The sequence below is a fragment of the Rhinolophus hipposideros genome (genome assembly GCF_964194185.1).
Source record: "Rhinolophus hipposideros genome assembly, chromosome: 10".
In the NCBI taxonomy this organism is placed as follows: domain Eukaryota; kingdom Metazoa; phylum Chordata; class Mammalia; order Chiroptera; family Rhinolophidae; genus Rhinolophus; species Rhinolophus hipposideros.
This window is the reverse complement of record NC_138056.1, coordinates 46,795,437-46,814,423: the sequence shown is the minus strand read 5'-3', so window position 1 is coordinate 46,814,423 and position 18,987 is coordinate 46,795,437. Positions and strand designations below refer to the sequence as shown.

General features: G+C 54.6%; 2 protein-coding genes across 8 annotated transcripts in view; both read left to right on the top strand.

Moving 5' to 3' along the window:
• STARD10 (StAR related lipid transfer domain containing 10) overlaps positions 1–7,496 on the top strand; it is a 49,140-nt gene extending 41,644 nt beyond the window's left edge. For 3 of the 5 annotated variants that reach the window (XM_081065001.1, XM_081065003.1, XM_081065002.1), the window contains 5 exons: positions 3,389–3,536; positions 4,130–4,233; positions 4,920–5,037; positions 6,787–6,839; positions 7,074–7,492. In XM_081065001.1, coding sequence (XP_080921127.1) covers positions 3,389–3,536; positions 4,130–4,233; positions 4,920–5,037; positions 6,787–6,839; positions 7,074–7,319 — 669 coding nt within the window. In that variant the 3' untranslated portion in view covers positions 7,320–7,492. Of the gene's footprint in view, positions 1–3,388; positions 3,537–4,129; positions 4,234–4,919; positions 5,038–6,786; positions 6,840–7,073 lie in introns of all 5 variants that reach the window. The other 2 variants (XM_081065000.1, XM_081064999.1) reach the window with 2 other exon arrangements.
• Positions 7,497–9,368: 1,872 nt separating this feature from the next.
• Positions 9,369–18,987, top strand: part of ARAP1 (ArfGAP with RhoGAP domain, ankyrin repeat and PH domain 1) — a 60,448-nt gene continuing 50,829 nt past the window's right edge. The window contains exon 1 of one of the 3 annotated variants that reach the window (XM_081061931.1): positions 9,369–9,475. The gene's annotated coding sequence lies outside the window, so the exon portion shown is untranslated. The remainder of the gene's footprint in view (positions 9,476–18,987) is intronic. The other 2 variants (XM_081061930.1, XR_013994139.1) reach the window with 2 other exon arrangements.

The window sequence follows — 18,987 nt, the reverse complement described above, 5'->3', positions numbered from 1 at the left end:
AACCAACCCAGCTTGGATTTAGAGAAGTTCTGGTTTCCTCAAAAGCCACACTTGGGTGCCCCTTGATGGTTAGGAGTATAGGAAGATCTGGTTTTGCGTCTCTGCTCAGCCGCTTTCTGACTGCCCAATTGGGGCTGGTTGCTTACTTTCCTGAGCCTCGGTTTTCTATTTTGCATCACAGGCACTATACCAGCTCCTAAGTTTGGGGTGAGGAGTGAGTGTATATTGAATGTCTGGTGCAGCACCCTGCCCTCCACGTGGGTGCTGAATAGAAGTTTGTCTGGACGCTCCTGTTGATGCCACATCTGGCCTCTGCTGTCTTCTCTCGTGCCCTTTCATCGTGTCCCTCCCATCCCTTGGTGTAATCATTCATTCATCTGCTCACTCGTGTTTCGTTAGTCTCCTTCAATCTGATGTTGTTCCTGAGTCTTTCTTTTCTTGACTCTCACGACCCTGACACTTAGAGGTCAGCTATTTTGTAAAAGTTCCTCATCTTAAGGTTGTCTGATTTTTCTTTTGATTAGATTTGGGTAATGCATGTTTGGCAGAAATATCAATAAATGATGCCTGTGTTCTTTTCTTTGTATCCAATCAGGTAGCATCCAGTTGTCACTTGTCCCCTTACTAATGATGTTTACTTTGATCATTTGATGAAGGTGCTACCTGCCCGGCTTCTCTACTGTGCAATGACTCATTTTCCCTTTGTAATTAATAAATATTTGACAGGAAATTAGTTTGAAACTATGTAAATACCTATTCTTTGGTAAACATTCAATTTATTTATTCATACCTGTATATACTTTGATTTCCTATTTTATTCAGTGGAATATCACCTGTTACTATCATTATTTATTTTAATACGTGGCTTGTCCCAGCTTTATTCTGTGGTAGGTGGCCCACGGTCCTAGTGTGCTGGGTCGGAGGGGTTTACCAGGATGTGGATTTTCAGTGCGAAAACTGGGAATGCCCTGGGCAGACACTGATGAGTTGGTCCCCAAGCCAGTGGGAGCTCTTCCCGTTGGCTCCTGTGTCTGCAGAGCAAGGTTCCTAGCTTTCTGTGTGTGATCCTTACTTCCTGGTGTAATAAGATGTTCCCGGCTCATCTTACACTTACTCTGACCCAGCCCCAGGTAACACGTATTTCCCTAAGAAGACCTGGAACCAGGTCCTTTTGAGTATTAGGCTACACCACACCATGGGAACTGGAGCAGATGGAACGCATTCAGCTTCTGTACAGGCCACACTCTCATCTGCGTCTGCGCCTATTCCCTGGCTGTTCTCTCTGCCAGGGCCACTTGGTGCGCATCTACCTTCCATACTGAGCTTCTCCGCGAAGACTGACTCCCCATCCACCCCACAGAGCTGACCCCCTCCTCTGTGCCCTCACTGGGCCGTTGAGGGGCTCTCTCACCTGGGAGCCCCTCAAGGAAAGGCCCCAGATTCATCTCTGACTCTTCTGTGCTCCACACAGAGCTGGCATTGGGGGCTGTTCAATGATTGGATCTAGTCATACCCTCTCATGGAGCAGCTGGAAAGCAAACAGAGGAGGGTGACTTGCTCAGGGTCACATGTGTCTTTGCTGACTGGCCTCTGTCCTTGAACTTCAGTTTTCTTAATTCTAAAATTGGGCTAATATCTTAGCCTTGCTGTAAGAATAAAGTGCTGTCATGTGTATAAAGCACTTAGGGTTCTACCTGGCATGTGGTGAGTACACCTCTCAGTATCTCTGGGGAATCTTTTTATTTAATGTTTTTCATTATTGCAGAAGCAATACTATACATTTTAGAAAATTAGAACTACAGCAGCAAAAAGAAAATAAAACCATCATATTCTCATCATTTAGAGATCCACACTGTTAGCAGCTTAGTGGTTGTGCTTCCTGAGCTTTTTCTGTGCGTATATTCTCCCTATCCGAAATGAGATTATACTGTGCGTTTCATTTTGCAATCTCCTTGTTTTTTTAAGGCAGTAATCTCTGCCATTTTGTTTCAGTAAGTTTTCAGCACATCTAATACTCAGATCATATTCACACTTCTCCAGTTGTCCCAAATATGTCCTTTATATGTAGCTGTTGTGTCCAAGTCAGTATGCAATCCAGTGCCACACTTTCTATCTGCTTGTTGTGTCCTGTAAGCCTCTCCGTCTAGCCTAGTTCCTTATGACATTGATCTGTAGAAGAGACTGGACAAGTAACCCTGCAGAGTGTCTCACCATCTGGCTTTGTCTGGTTGTATTCTCATGGTAACACTTCGCTTGTACCTCTGTCCTCTGTATTTTTTGTAAAGTGCAGTATATCCAAGTCTTGATGAGTTCACTGGTGCCTAGGATACCCAAAAGGTAGCGATGTGTCTTTCCCATGGCCTCTCATCATGGTTAGTGGTGCCAAGGCCTAACCGAAGATTAGAGGGAAGACAACATGATCCCTCCCTCCGATGGTTGCATGTATCTCCTTTTTAGTAGAAAGCAATGTGTGCACTTCCCTTGGCACTGTCTGAACACCCAGTTCTTGGAGACCTTTTTGAACTATGCAAGAACACTTGTCCGTTTGCTGAGGGGAACTCCATCTTGGGGTTTGGGCTCTTGGTGAAAAAAGATCACAGAACAAGGCTATGGATTGAGTTTCATCTTGCTGCGTGTAAATCTAGCAAAACCTGGTTCTGTTTTTACTCTCTTTCCAGACATGTGATCTGGGTAAAATCCCATTGCTGCTACTTACCAGCTGGGTGGCCTTGGGCAAGTTCCTCCTTGGATTTCTTGTCTGGCAGAGTTGTCGTGAGGGTTACATTTTTCAAACGGTATCCTTGGCTCTTTTCTCTCCTAGATGGAAAGCTCTTTGAGGACAAGGCTAATGAATAGTAAGAAACCCAAAGATGCTTATTGATTAAAAAAAAAAGGGGGGGGAGGGAGGAGGACAGTGGTGTGGCCAGGTGATGAGTACCACAGAGGAAAGAAATCGTCCATTTAGGCATGTGTTTGTTCATTCATGCTTTCGTTTCATTTAACATGTACCCATACCAGGCTCTGTGCCGAATGAACTGTGAGACTCTAATCATGAAATTCAGGGGTCTGGGAGGGCACAAATATAGACACTCAATGTATGGGAATCCAGAAGGTCTGGCTGTGCAATTCAGGAAGGCTTCCTGGAGGAGGAGACTGGAACGAATGGGGACTGAGATTGAGGAGATAGTCTCTGGATATAGGGTGGCTATCGCCTGGCACAGATGGCTTCTGGAAGGGCTGAGTAGGGCTTAAGGCAAGTGGTGAGCCCATGCTGGCTTCAGAGGTTGCTGTTTCTCTCTGTCCTCCTTCTCTTTCTCCCCGCCCTCCAGTCCCTTGGCCAGGGCTTCGAGCCCTGTGTGACCCTGACAACCTATGTGTCTGTTTGCAGTGCCGGATGGAGTGCCATGATGTGCCAGCTGAGACACTCTACGATGTACTACATGACATTGAATACCGAAAGAAGTGGGATAGCAACGTCATTGAGACTTTCGACATTGCCCGCTTGACAGTGAACGCTGATGTGGGCTATTACTCTTGTGAGCAGGCCCAAGCGCTTTTTCCCAGCCTCCTCCAGCCTCCAGCTGAGCCTTCTCCTCCCACCTTCCCTCCTTGTGGTTGCTCCATGGCCAGGATGCTGAGAGACCTGAGTGCTGAGATGTCGAGCTGACCTTTCTCACATCCCTGTCCAGTCCCAGACACTTGGGCGTGCTTGCATGTGCACACACACACACACACACACACACAACTCACACACACATATGCACTCCCACATTCATGTGTACCCATTCCACACCAACACGTGCACACATGTATATAACCACAGCCACAGGCCACATACTCACAGTCACACATTTTCATGTACACACATGAGAATAATACCGTGTTTTCCTATGTACTCACATGTACAAACAGGCCAGGCCAGCACGGTAAGGGCTGTGTGCGGTGGTGAGGAGCAGGGATGGCTTGTCCTTAGTTCCTGCTTTGGGGCTATGTTCTGGTGTGGGGGGCGTCCTGCTTAGACCAGGGGAGCTGGCAGTTACTTAGGTATTCCTGTGTCTGGCCCCTGCCGTGCCCTCCTTTGCAGGCAGACAGGCCAGTGGTCTGGCTGACTGTCCCTTGCCCTCCACAGGGAGGTGTCCAAAGCCCCTGAAGAACCGTGATGTCATCACCCTCCGCTCCTGGCTTCCCATGGGCACTGATTACATCATTATGAACTACTCAGTCAAGCATCCCGTGAGTCCACCTGCCTTCCCTGCTGGGTGGGCAGGGGAAGGTGCCAGTAAGGCTGGGCCGGCAGGCTTAGCCCGGGAGAGGCCCCTGGTTACCACCATGACTTCCTTGTGACTGCAGGCCAGGTGTGAAATCCTCGGGCCCTCAGTTTCTTTCTTATTTAGTAAAAATAGTGGTTCCTGTCTCCCCGCTGGGGCTCTCTAGCAGATGAGGAGCGTGTACTGTGGGCCATCACTGTGGGCAGATGGGTGGGATGGGCTTGCTCCTGTGGGTTGGGCTCTGGCATGGTCTGGCTGGGAAAGGGGAAAGGAGGACAGGGTCCCCTGGCCCTCCATGAGGCTGGGCTGCCTTGATCTCCATGACAGGCAGGTATAGCAGGCCTGGGCAAGGATGAGAGAGTGTGTTTGTGTGTATGTATGCACCCGTGTGTGCTCATGAACCCTGACCCCAGACAGCTCTTTCTGGAGGGCAACAGAGAAGGCTTAAGAGGGGCAAGGATAACCTAGTCTGATTCTTCCCTTTCTCCTCATTCCAGCATCAGTCCTGCCTGGAGTTGACACCAAGGGGATATGAACTAAGAGTGTGAGAGAGAGAGAGAGTGAGTGTGTGTGTGTGTGTGTGTACTCACAAAGACACCTTCTCCTTTGCCCCTACCCTGCGTCTTACCTTCCTGTGCCTTCCATCCCCAGAAATACCCACCTCGGAAAGACTTGGTCCGAGCTGTGTCCATCCAGACGGGCTACCTCATCCAGAGCACGGGGCCCAAGAGCTGCGTCATCACCTACCTGGCCCAGGTGGACCCCAAAGGTGAGGGCTTGGCCCTGGCAGCCTGTTGTGGGATCCTTCCCTATACCACCGGGGATGGCGCTTGATCTACTTGGGATCCAGAAGGGCTTCTGTAAGGAGCTGTTTTGTATTTTAGGGCATATTCACCCAAAACATTTGAAACAAGTCTCATCTGAGACTTCACCATGGTTTGAAAAGCAAGGGCTGAGGTGGTTGCCATTGCTTCACGACGAAGCTCGGAGCTCTCCTGTTGGGTGCCCACACCCCTGTGCTCTGACTTGCTCCCTGCTCACTGGCTGCTCCCACTCTGTCTGTCTTGCTGGCTCCTATTCTCTGTCCATCCCGGAGACCTGGGTTTTCCAGGCCTCAGTCCTCTTTCCCTTGGGAGGGCTCAGCTAACCCCAAGGCTTCTGTGGCCAGCTGGCCACATGCCAGTCTCTCTGCTGAGATCCAGACCCCTGAGGCCACTGGACTCCTGGACGGGCCCTCGGGGTGTCTTCTAGGACCTGGGACTCATGTATCCGATACCCAACTGGCCGACTCACCTCCTGACTGACTCCTTCTCCTAAGTCTCCCTTCTACTTACTCCTGCCAAGAACCCGGGGGCCATCTGGGGCTCCCTCTTCTCAGCTTCCAAATCTAGTCACCAATTCTTATTGATTCTACCTCCTAAAAAGCTCCTGAATCTGTCATTTCTCTCCATACTAAGCCACCTTGTCTGACCAGACAGTTACCAGAGGGATTTTTCCAAAGACACTTATTTCCTCATGACTCTCTTCTGCGTAAAATTCTCCTGTGACTTTCCATTGCCCTCCAAGTGGCATCTAAGCCCCCTCCTCGGGTTTCCCAGTCCTTCCTCACACATTTTACATATTCCCACCTCCCTGTCTAGGTAGCCCTGTCCCTCAGCCTGGAAACACCTCTCCTCCCTTACTCATTCCCCCAGGGCTCTTCAGGTGTCACCTCCTCTATCCCTGGCTCCCCGCTCTGTGGACCCATCCCCCTCTAGCAGAGCACAGGGCACACTGGTGGGCCCCCCAGACAGTGAGTTCTTCTCTGAGTCAGTGTGGGTATCACTGAGTGAATGTAGAGTGAGTGAGTGAACGGATGAATGACTGGAGGATGGGTAAGCCTTGAGCACCTTTGATGGTTGTGCCCTGAGTCCTCTCAGGGGCCCAGTGGTCCAGGCCCAGGGTTCCTCAGCATCGCATTGAGTGAGTGTGTTGGGTGGCAGAGGCAGAGCAGACACTTGGGAATGAGGGTGGAGAGCTGGGCTGTGGATTCCAGGTCAGGCCAGGCTGGGGTACTTGGCCAAGAGGCCTGTGTAGTAGCTAGGCTTCTTGGGGCAAGGGACTTGGAAAGACAGGCAGAGGAGGGGCCGAGCATCAGGGCCATTCACCATAGAGGGGTTGGGCATGAGAAGGGGTGTCAGTGTCAGTGGAGGGGAGGCGGCGGCCTGGAGTTTGTTGTGTCAGGATTTCAACACGTGTAGCCTGTGGTTACCTAAGACCCTGTGATTTTCTTCCATGCAGCCCTCTGGGGCTCAGCAGTGGGGAGAGGATGGGGGGAGCACACAGACCTTGAGCCTGATGACCTTGGTCTGAGGTGGAAAGAGGGAGTGAGGATGATGAAGTCTTATAGGACTTGCTTACCCCTCACCCCCATGGAGAAGAGGTTGGCCTCCCTGGAAACCCCAGGCTAGAGGGAGGGGGCTGGGTCCCTGTGGCTGCTTCTTCCTTTTCTCCTCACTACCTTTCCCTACCCTCATAGGCTCTTTACCCAAGTGGGTGGTGAATAAGTCTTCTCAGTTCCTGGCTCCCAAGGTGAGTGGACTGGGTCTTTGGGGGTAAGGAGGCTGGCTGAGAGGGTTTCAGCTGAGGGGATGGGACTGGGAGTCAGGGGCGGAGTTAGGGCTGAGAGGCGGAGTTATGAAACGGGGGCAAGAATGAGGACGCTGGGAGCTGGGGCCTGAGCCTGTGGAGGGGGCTGGAGGGGCCATGGGCAGGACTTAGCCCTGTGTCACTTCACCCTGACTCGGTGGTGCGGCGGGTCCACAGGCCATGAAAAAGATGTACAAGGCGTGCGTCAAGTACCCTGAGTGGAAGCAGAAGCATCAGCCGCACTTCAAGCCGTGGCTGCACCCGGAGCAGAGCCAGCTGCCGAGCCTGCCGCTGTCGGAGCTGTCCGTGCAGCACGCGGACTCGCTGGAAAACATCGATGAGAGCGCGGTGGCAGAGAGTCGGGAGGAGCGCGTGGGAGGCGCGGGCGGTGAGGGCAGCGACGACGACACCTCACTCACCTGAATGCCGAACCACTACAGGGACCTAGACGAGACGTGGCCGAGCCGGGGGCGGCGGGTCCTTCCGCGCTTTCTCCCCTCCTCCACCCCCTGCGCCTCCCGGGGACGCTGGGCTCCCGCCCAGGTTGGCGCTGCAGCTTGGTTGGACGCAGCCCTAATAAATGATCCCACAGCCTCAGCCGACTCATCTCTATGCTTGCTTCCCACCTGCCCCGGACACGACCGCCGCCCTTGCTCCCCTTGTTCTACAGTTCGTTGTGTTAATTTCTATCATTGATCCCCTGGCCTTTGCTCCTTTAGGCATCCCCTCATCTCCCATGTGTAGCTGGGGGTGGGTTGTGTTCTGTTGCCCTTGTGTCTCTTCGTTAGTTCACTCTTCATCCAGCCATCCTTGTGTATTCATTCTGCCATTTTCTCCAGGCTATTTGGCTACCTTTCACTGCTCTAAGAGAAGAAGCAGGTCTGGCCAGGGCCACTGGGTCAGAGGGTCAGAGAGTGGGGTTCTGTGTGACTTTCAGGCCCATAGGGTCCAACCTATGGAACCAGGGTCTGATACTCTCCAGTCATCAGGAAAGGAGGGTGGACAGGACCCTGGGCCTCAGGCCACAGGGCTGTGGGCCTCAAAGCGGTGGTTGGGGCAGCATGTTCTGGAGGAGGGAAGTTGGGGGTTGAGGTGAGGGTCGTCAGACTCCAGTGTAGTAGAGGGATCAGACCCTGTGATTTGAGCTCTCCCTAGGTCACTTTGAAGACCTCAGGCCTGTGTTAACAGAAAGGGTGTGGCCCCTAGCCCCTTGCCAGTGGTCCTGTGTTCTACCTGGCTGCTTTGAGGTCGAGAAGGTTGCTTGGGCCTCCCCTGTCTATGTGGCCCCCAGGTGCCCTCTGCTGGGGACACCCCTACTATTAAGTTGGGAGGAGGGCCCTGTGCTCCGCCCTCTCCAGTGTTTCTGCACCCCATACAAATTTGGGGCCAGGAAGTTCTCACTAAGGTCTGGCCCTGCCTTCCCCTCCCAGGAAGCAATTTGCCTTAGCCTTGTCAGGAAGACCCCGTAGTAGACTCTTTCCTAGAGGGGCAGAGTCAAAGTTCCAGTGGTGTTAGGCAGGAGATTCTATAACTCACCAAGACTTGGGTTCCAATCCCAGGTTTGCCCAGTACTGGCTTTGAAATTTTGGGCAAGTCCTGGAACGTCTTGGAACCTCATTTCCAAATCCATAATGTAGGGTGATGATTTTTGCCTTCAAGCAGAGGTATGAGGATTGAAATAAAAGAAGGAAGTTGCCTAGCACTGGGCCTGGCACGTAGTAGGTGCTCAAATGAATGACTCCCCATTTCAGAGTAAACCCTCATGCCCCACCCTGGTGAGAGCTGTTCTTCCAAATGCATCCAAAGAGTATTTGGTGAAATAGAAGCATAGCCAAGTTAAGGTTGCTGGCTTGGCTGGCCCCAGAGATGCCCTGGACCCAGGACCCAGGAATGCCTGCCAAACCCTAGGCCCTCAATCTGTGTGTATACAGGTAGGATTCGAGGGAATCTCCAGGTGTCTAGGCCAGTGGAAGTGCCTAGACCTCAGGCTGCAGCCTTCTCTGCACGGGACTCTTCACCACCCCGACTGGGGGACGTGGCCCAGGGAGAGAAGTGGGTTATCCTCCGAGAGTGGGGTGGTTAAGGACTTGTTAGAAGAGGAGGTGAGGGACCTTGGTCGCCCTGCCTCCCAGGGCCTTTTAAACGACCTGGGGGTCTGGGCCCCTGGGGTGTGTGGCTCATCCCTTTGGGGGCGGAGTCACCAGGAGAGGGGTGGCAAGAGGCTGGGAGATTCAGAAAGAGATGGAGACTCAGAGGGCAAGGGGTGGTGGGGGTAGACACCGAGCCTCAGGAGACAGAGACGGACCTTCGAGCATCCAGGGGGACAGGGGAGACACAGATTGACCCGCCTGGAAGGGGAACCCGGCCAGCAGACTGGAAGACAGCGACTGGGCGGGGCCAGGGAGGGGGCGGGGCCCTGCCCCTGCCCCATCGTCCCCTCCCTGGGGCGTCACGTGTGGCGGGCGGAAGCGCCCGGTGGGGTGGGCGCGCCCGGCCTGAGGCCGCGAGTTGGTTGCAGCGGCTTGAGTCTGGCGGCGCCGAAACCCCGGTTCCCCGCGTGGAGTCTTTACTCGGAACAGGTCAGTGCGGCTGCCGGGGCCTCCCCGTCCGGCGCTCCTTCGCCAGGTGTGGCCCGAACTTTCCCCATTCCGCAGAAGGGAACGCTGAGGCCGCGCGGCGACTCTGCGCTCCGCGCCTACTTCCGCGGCCGTTTCTCCTGGGGTGTGTAGTCTGTTCTCCTGTCCGGTGGTGGGGATGCGGGTCGCCTCCTGAGGATGCGCGGTCGCGCCGGAGTCAGTAGGGAGGGGGGCGAACCCACGGCACAGGGGCTTCCAGCCCTCGGCCGGTCGGCACGAAGATTCTCGGAATCTGGAGCCAGTCCGCCGTCGGGTGCCCTGCTTTTCTGGTCTGTGAAATGAAGGCCCCCACCTCATTGATCGCGGAGACCCTCCCAAGCCCTCCACATTGCTACGACCCTTTGCCCTGGACCTGGGGCTCCAGTGACCTTGGGCAGGCTACTTCCGGTCTTTGCTCCTTAATTCCCTACCAGTAAATGGGGGCATGGCCTCCCAAGAGCCCCTACCTGGCCCAATTGCTGGAAAAAGAAGGAGGTGTTCACTGAATGGGGTCAAGCCCGGAGTGGGTTGTTGGGACTGGAGAGAGCAGACGTGGAGTGCAGCGTGCGGAGCGTGGGGTCGGTGTTTGGTCCCAGGTCGCCAGCGGGGGGTTTTGGTCCTGGGTAACGAAGGCAGGAGCCGGCACAGTATGGCTTCTGGCTTATGCACCTCCTCCAAAGCTGCTGTGCTTGGAGCCTTCGCGGATCCTCAGGCTTGGGGAGCTGGGACGGCTGCAGGGTCTGACAGACATGTGGAGGTGTTCAGAGAAGGATAGGACTGAGTGCTGAGCACCAAAGTCCACACACAGGCACCCAGGATGCCTGTCTTTAGAGAGCAGCGAATGCCCGGTCTAGGGGAGGCCTCCTCCTAGCAGACTCATTACAGGGTAGAATCCCAGCAGAGTCACGAAGACAAGTGCAGACAGGTACTGAGATGGAATTAGGGACTGGAATTCTTGGAAGCCCAGGGAGGAAGTGACTGGAATGGGCTTCGCAGTTCTGTGGAGATTCACTAAGACCCCCGTAGAGGAGGGCATAGCTTGTGTGAAGGCAGGAACTTGCATGGCATATTTGGGGAATGGTGAGAAGATGGGTATGGCAGGAAGGGGTAGTGGGGACAGGGTGGAGAGAGAACTCATTCCCATGTTTCATGGCTGGTTTGGGTTTGTTCAGACCCTGGCCTGGGGCTCCTGCCTCCCCATTTGCTACTTGTTCACTGGAGTAGGGCAAGAGGGGCTTGTCCCAGGCAGAGTCCTGACAACTGGGGAGGTGGAAGTTGGTAGGAGCCACCTGCGGCCCAGATTGTCCCTAGGCTTTATCAGGGCACTTCCTACTCAGCTCAAGCCTCACCTCTACCACCTCTTGGGCTCCAGCTATGCTTTTCCATACATCAAGCCTCAGCCCTTTGTGCAGGTTGCTTGTACCCCCTGCCCCCAGAAGTTTTCTCCCATCCAAACCTCCTAGGTCCTTTGGAACATCAGAGGTGGGCTGCTTGTTGGTGTCTCCTGCTTAGCCTTTCCGTCCTGTGTAGTGGCACAGCTTAAGGAAGGGCCTCCTTTGATCTCTGTGGGGAAGGGGCCTGCAGAGCCACAGACATGGCTGGGTCTTGGGACAGTCCCTGTGCTGCCACCAAACCCTGTGTGACTCTGCAAGTCTCCAAACTTCTCAGTTCCTGGCTCAGTATCTTAGAGCCTCCATTTCCCCATCTGCAGGAAGGGGTAATAAACCCTAGTCCGATGCGCCAATAAGAGCCTGGTCTGGAGCAAGAACTGGGCCCATCTGAGTCTAAATCTTGCCCCCAGCAGTGAGCATTTGAATGAAGAAAAGAAAGTGTCAGTTAGGAGGGGTAAGGGGCCTCTGAGATCCTAGGGGCCAGTGGTAGACTAGCCTAGTACAAAGCCTAGGGCATCAGCTGGAAGAAGGGAGTCTCCTCTACTCTCTGGGGCCCTCTCCTCTCCCCACCCTACTCTCCCTTTGGCCAAGCTCAAAGCCAGCCGGCTGATGCCCAAACAAGTAGCCTCTGTTCCCAGAGTGGGGGGAGGGGAAGCAGGCCCTGGGATCCAGGCCCGTCTGTCCAGCACTGACCCTGCCCCCCCTCTCTTTGGATCTTAACCCTTGGGGGCCCAGAGCTGCTTGAGAACTGGTACCCCTTGCCCACCAGCTGTCCCTTCCAGTCCACTTTAGGCTCTCAAGGGGTTCTGTTGAAGCAGGAGAGGATACAGTAGGACGTGAGTTGGAAATGGAGACGGAAGGAGGGAACAGAGGTGGGAGGGGGGCTGGAGCAGATATGGCCACGGACAGTCAGAGACCACTTGGCTTAGAAGCTTTTTTCACAGATGGGGAGACTGAGGCCAAGGGCCAACGATACGACCAGGATTACACAGTGAGCCCTGGTAGGGGTCAAGACTGACCCCGAATGGAGAGGGATTGATTTGAGTGCGTACAGTGTGCCCAACACTACCCATTTGTTACTTTATCAACTTTACGTCATTTCACGAGACAAGGATCACCCTTCAGTAACAGGGGAAGAAACTCAGAGAGAACTGAGTAGTGATATCAGCCAGAATGACAACGTCAGCAGACGTGCACACAGCACGGTTGTAGGTACTTTTATGTATGTTAACTGGTTTTGTCCTCCAAACAACCCTAGAAGTTAGGTACCATTCTACAGATGAGAAAACCGAGGCACAGAAAGGTGAAGTCACTTGCCCAAGGTTACAGCGAATCAGTGGTGGAGGCAGGATCAGGACCCAGGCTTTTGTTTGCCTCTTTGGCCTGATTTCCCCTCCCCAGCCTGACCTCATCCCTTGAGCTCAGTTCAGGGTCTCACTCAGTGAGGGGCTTTCCCCTGAGGGGGGCCAAGGCAGCCTCAAGCAGGGTGTGCCCTCAGCCAAGCAGACCCGGCCCTCCCTCAGGGGCAGAGTCCTGTCCCTTGGGCAGCCCGTCTCACCCCCTCCTCTGGGCTCAGTCAGGCTGGACTCATCCCCTTCCCAGTCCTGTGCAGAGGCATGTCTCCTGTTTCAGGAAGAGGTTCTGCACTAAGGGGGGGCCTCTCCAAGGGTCTGAACAGCAGGAGGATATGGGGGGCCCTCAGAGATCCCCTATAAGTATACTCCCCATAAAGCTCAGGGCTTGCGGCCGACTTCCAGGTGTCCCAGTCTTGGTCAGAGAGGACATCGTGTCCACCCTACCCCACCCCTATTAGGTCCCCAGACAGGTACATTCCAACCAGGGCTCTGGGGAGGACAGTCCCAGTCCAAAGAGACAGATGACCCCAGGTGTCAGGGATGGCCTGGAGGTGGGAAACAGCGCATAGTTGGTTTCCTGCATGACATTCCTGTGGAATTTCGCTCTGGCTCATCCTTTGGAACATAATTCAGAAGTTAAATGTCTGTTCCATCATCTGGACATGTGTCCCAGGCCATTGGGACAATCAGAGTGGCTGGGAGGGGATATAGAGTTAAGTGACCGGTTTAATAACCAAATTATTATTAATGGTAGTAATGATACTAGTTGTAGCTACTGTTTCTTGGAAGCTTACTGTATGCCAGACATTTAGCTAAGCATTTTATGTACTGATTTAATCCTCAATGGTAGTTTTGTGGGGTAGGAGCCGTTCCCATTTTACAGATGAGGAAACAGGCCCAGAGAGGTTAATGATTTGCCCAAGATCATCCAGGAGTCTGAATTTCTATTGCTTCACAGGGAGAACCCTGAGCACTGGAAGACACTGCAGCCAGAGGAAAGCCAAACCCTGTTCAACCCTGGGAACTCCCAGTTAGGGTGGCAGGCAGGGACAGGAGGGCCATCTGATCAGGTGACATCGCTAGTGACCAGTTGTGGCAACGGGATGCCTGCAAGGGTGTCTTGCTTGCAGACTGGACTGACTGCTGTTAAGTCCTTAGTCTCCATGGGCCGTGCCATAGGATGAGCACCTCCTGAGGTCTCCTCTCGTCCTGTCCTGTTTGCTCTGGGTTTTGCTGAAGGCAGCAGTTCTTCCAGACCCCATTTTGCTGATGAGAAAACTGAGGTCAGTATCAGTTAAGTGACTTGCCTACGGTTTCTCAGCCAAGGGAAGGGAGAGCTTAGACTGGCCCCCAGGCAGGGGGCTCCAAGGCCTCTGCTCCACCTCCTTGCCTGAGGCCTGATCAGGGCCTCCTGGACCGCTGGCACCCTGGGGTTCCTTCAGGCTGCCCACCTGCCTTGTCCTGGGGCCCAAGTCTTTTTCCTGATTAAACAGGTACAGCTAGGTGCAATGGCTAGATGAGCAAACCTGGGAAACTTGGCTCCAGAGCTAAGAGGCCAAGAGACAGAGACCAGCTTTGGTCAAGATTGTGGTGCTCAGGGCCAGAGGGGTCCAGAGGAGAATTCAGGGGTCAGAGAGGCCCCCACCTCCACTCCCCAGGAGGGAGAAACGTGGCAAAATCTTCCACCTCCTCATTATCTTCATTGTTGTGAGGGCAAAGATTGTGAGGCAAGGAGGAGAGAGAGGAAGATTGGGACTTGTCATAGCCAGTCCTCTGTCCCATTCTCAGGGCAGGGAGCCAGAGGTCACACTTGGATCAGATGCCCAGAGCCCTTGGGGAAGTCTGGCCTGGCCAGGGCTGATGTGGGTCAGCCTCAGGACAGGGGAGCAGTAGCAAGGCTGAGCCACCACTGCATATTGTCCCCCCAGTTGCGTGGGTCTCCCCTGCCACCTTCCCTACCACCCCAAAGCACACTGCCCTGCCTCTGGACTTCCCCTGCTCTCCTCCCCTCTTTCCCACCATACTGTGAGAGCCTGGGCTCTGCCTGGAGTCAGGAGCCCGTGCTCTATCCCTGATCTCTGGTTCACTGAGAGGCCTTGGGCTGGTCACGTACCTTCAGTGGACTCCGCTTCCCTGGAGCGTCAGGGAGGGAGCAGGAAGCAGCAGTTCCTGGAACCTCCCAGAGTCAACCAAATAGGGCAGGTAAGGAGTGAGGCGTGTTGAGGTGGGGAGCTTCTCTCTCCCTCTCCACTCCTGCCCTCCTTCTCCTCACATTGGGCAGCTGCACTTTTAGGGTTCTGAGTCTGAGAACCTAGGCATCTGGGATTCAAGGATTCTACCTAGAGCTTTATGTGCTCTAGGTAAATTTGGAATTCCCAGCTTCCAAATTTCCAAAATTCTAGGTTCCAAGAGTCTGTAAAACCTTAAATTGGGCTGGGTGGACCCCAAATTGAGAGCTAGGCGACTCTGTGCCACACTTTGGCTGGCTGATACCAGATAGGTGAGACCTGGACAATTTCTCAGGGCTGCTTGGCAGGCAGGGGAGGGCCAGTGGCCCAGCTGGCCTCCGAGCTCCGTGCGTGCTTAGGACCCACCACTCCTAGCATACGTACCCAGCTGCCCCCTTTCAAGAAAACTGAGAAGCAGACACTGCAAGCGTCTAGGTGGCAGCAGCAGAAACAACCATCTTGGTGGAGAGCACGGAGGGGACAGATAGGGACCAGGGCTCCTTTTCATTTGCTAATGGGGGGCTGCCTCCTGGATACCAGGATGGGGTTGAGGGGAGCCATCATTGGATGGCTGGTGTTTGGCTGGGTCACAGAGTAAGGTCTGGGCCATGTTGCTAGGCAAAACAGGTCCTCCTGGAGCCAGCACAAGATGTGGCGCAGCTGGCACAGGTCCAGTGGTGAAGGGAGACCTGAGCCTGGGAGGCTGAGGGGAGGCAATGCCTCTCCTCAGGGGGCAGGGAGGCCTGGCTTTGCCTGAGGCCTTCGAGGATTTCGCAACGCCTCCCCAGTCCTTCTGGTGCCCGTCTGGGCCTGTGGACACAGCAGCTGCCCGCAAAGGGCCCTGGGCGTAGAGCGGGAGCTGCCCCTGCGGAGAAGGCCTATTCCCTCCCACGAGGGAAGCGACCCCCCATCCTGGAAGACTTCCTGGCTGAGGGAGCGCCTTCCTGCTTCACATCCCTCTGGGGGCACTGTGTGTGTCTATGTGTGCGTCTCTGTCTTCTGGGGCCCAGACGTGTCCTTAGAGGTCCTGTGCTTTTGCCTGTGTGCTAGTGTGATCAGCATTCAGAGTCCCCGTGGGGTGGGGTCAGAGGTACCCGGCTCTGCACCTCTGGATGTCTGAGCTGAGTGAGGCTTTCACCCGCTTGAGTGGGGCCGTTCATCCACAGGCTGCTTCGTGGGTCTGCAGCTAAAATGCAGCAGTTCCCAAAGGCTGCCCGCTTGAGGCAGGGTTGGGGACTGAGCTGTGACAAATGACAACAGGACAGCTGTGGGGTGGAGTCTCTCTTGCTTGGTGAAAGGGTGCTGGAGCCTCAGCTAAAGGCCTACCTCTCCCCTTAGACTGGGTCTGTTCTTCCTCCTTCTATCTCCTCAGCTTTAAAGATGGACGCGCTAAGCCTCGCTAAGCCTAGGGAAGCCAAAGATCCAGGGAGTATCTTGTGGATCTAGTGGTTCTTTTCCAGAACATGAACCAGGACACTCATCTTCCGCTACTGCCTGTGACCTAAAAACCCACATTTCTTAGTGCAGGGCCAGCTTAGCTCACTTGGAGGAGGGGGAGGGGGGTGTTCCAGGATCTCTGAGGTCGCCTGAGGGGAGCTCCTCTTCCCAGTTCTTTCAAAGAACCGGCTCTTGGAAGGGGGCGGGGCCTCAGGCTGGGGGTATGGCTGGGGGGTCCTGGTTAGGTTTTTGTCCCTCTCTGGGGCTTACTTTCCCCGCCCAGAAGTGGGGAAGGTTGGACAAGGTAGTTCCTAAAGGCCTAAGGAACAGGTGATTCCAGCCAGAGGGAATAATACAAGCGAAGTCCTGGAGGTGAAGTGTCAGGCAGAGGGGTTGTGGGGAATGAGACCGGAGAGGAAGAGTAAATGGCAGGAACCAGAAGGTTGAGGCTTTTGAACCTCACTGGAAAATGGGGCGCCGTGGAGGGGGTAGGCAGGCGTGTACCTGTGTGGAGAGGGGGCGGGGGTGGTTGGTCTCAGAGACTCCTGGAAGTCTGGGTAGTTCTGACCTGCTCCAAGGAATAGTTGAGGGGTGGGCAGCACGAAAGGGTCTGAGAATCAGCACTTTCCTGTGTGCATAAGGGCGCCCCCCACCCTGTCAGTGTTTAACGGCTGGCCTAGCAGGAAGTGGCTGGGACAGCCTCAGAGGTGGAAAGAAGGGTCAGTGCCCGCCACAGAGGGTACCAAGGAGTCTCAGAGTCGAATTTTCTACTCCTAGACCTCTGGCCTGAACCTTGACAGCTGCCTTGTCCAACCATCCCGCCCTACCGGTATCACAGGCCCCTGTCCCGAGTTCCTCACTGGGGTGAGCCAGGTTTTTGTAGATTTCCGTTCATTCATTCCCCCAGTGGCCCTACACTTCTAGCTGCTGGGAATAGAGCTATGAATGAGACAGTGTCCCAGTCCTCAGTTGAGACTAACAAAGAACAATAAATGTATAATGCAGTGTCTAATAGTGATAAGTGGGATGCTGGAAAATGACACAGAGTCAGGAAATAAGGACTGATAGGGGTACTTTTTTTAGGTAGAGTGGTCAGGGAAGGAAGGCCTTGAGTTAGAGCAGGTGCTGGGAAAGCACAGGAGTGAAGCATGTAGATGCCTAGAATTGTCTTCCAGGTAGAGGGAGCTCCAGTGCCCAGCCCTGAGGTGGAGCACATGGAGAAGGGTTGGAGTAACAGTAAGGAGGCGAGAGGTGGCAACACACAGGCCTGATGAGCCATGTGCTGGCTTTGGCTTTTCCTCTCATGGAGGTGGGAAGTCATAGATTGGAGATCTGTTTTGAAGACATACGTTTATTCCTCACAAGCCTGCACAAGGTGGACCTGACATAATCCCCATTGTACAGATGATGAAACTGAGATTCAGAGAAGTTACGTGAATTCCCAGGTCTCCCAGCAGTAGGAACTTGTGTCTGCCTGCCTGCCTTCCTGCTGCCCTGTGCTCAGTCCCCGAAGCATCTGCTGCCCGCCCTTCATGGCTTCCTGTTGTTTGGACAGTAAATACGAGTGTCTTAGCACGGCCTTGAAGGCCCTTCTCAGCCCTCGCTCATTCTTCCTTTCCTGCCTCACCTCCCTGCCCCCTGCCTGTCTCCACACTGTCCCCTCTGAGGGGATGGAGTGGAAGGAGGGGCCCAGGGAGCCCTCGGTCCAGATTCTGGCTCCTCTGTGATCTTGGGCAAATTACTCAACCTCTCTGAGGCTTAGTTTCTTCCTCATCTGTAAAGTGGGCTAAAGCCATCCACTTTCTAGATTGTCCATGTAACATGTTTAGCACAGTGCTTGGTAAATGGTAAGTACTCCATAACCACGACCTTTTGTTGTTTTTAGCAGAATGATTGTATCAGATAAGTGGGTTAGAACGTTCCCTGTGAGTTGGAGAGAAGAGGACAAGTCAGGAATCTTTCCTGTGTGTTGTCTGATTACACAGTGGGGAAGACTGAGGTCACACACCCAGTTGGAGGCCAGAGCCCATGGGGCTGGTCGCCCATCTCCCTTTGTCCTTTCCAGCCCCTGCCCCACCCATCTGGTTACCACCCCAGCGACACAGGCTGCTTCCCCTTTCAGACACCAGCAGCACGGGGCCACTGATCTGGCTTCTCCATTCCAGGGGCCACGTAAGGAGAGGGCAGATTCAGGTCTCCGTTCTCCTGGGCTGGTAGTTCTGGGGTGTAGAGTTGCCTGCTGAGTCTCTCCTCCTCGGTGGGCAGACATGTCAGATTCCCTGTCAGCTCAGAGAGGATGGAGTCCCACAGCCTTCCCTTCCCCTCCCCCCTCAGGACCAGCGCCGGCCCTCTGCTCTGATGTGTGGTGAGGGTGACTCTGGTTCTGTCCACTCCTGTTGCCTGTGAGTCTGTGTCAGCCTGTGCACTCCCACCCCCCTTGTGGTTGGTCCTGTTTCTTCCTGTTTCTGCCTTATTTACAGTGTTAAGAGTCCCCCCCACATCCTCAGTGGGGCCAGTGGTCACAGAGGAGGATCTCCCGGAGTCACCCTGGAGCACCTCAGGCCTTCCCCTGGGCCGGCATCTTTGGTCCGGGGAGGTGCTCCCTGCCCTGCGTGAAGTCCCCAACCCAGTTGGGTATGTCTGGACTGAAGGGCAGGGAGCCAGGCAGAGCCTGCGGTACCCCTGGTGGGAGTACCCCAGGTCTCCACAGGTGCTATGAGGCTGGCTGGGTCACCCTTTGAGGTGGGGGGGCCTGAACGAGGCCTGAAAAGTGAAGGATTGGGGGAGTAGGGAAGATGGATGTGGGTCGGGGCTGCGGGGTTCGGGTTCGGGTTAGGAGCTCTGCCTTGTGGTGGGTTATAGGGATAGGCTAGGGGGTGCCCTGGCTGCAGGCGGGGGAAGGGCAGGAGGCAGGGAGAAAGGCCCAGGGGTCCGGGCTGGCTGGGGAGGCCTAGGGTGGATGGGGGCAGTGGGGACGATGTGTGTCAAAAACATGGTAATGAGGCAGGTAGGGGGATGGGAGGGAGTGGTCCAGAGGGATCCATTCATGGGGGAGGTCACTTGGT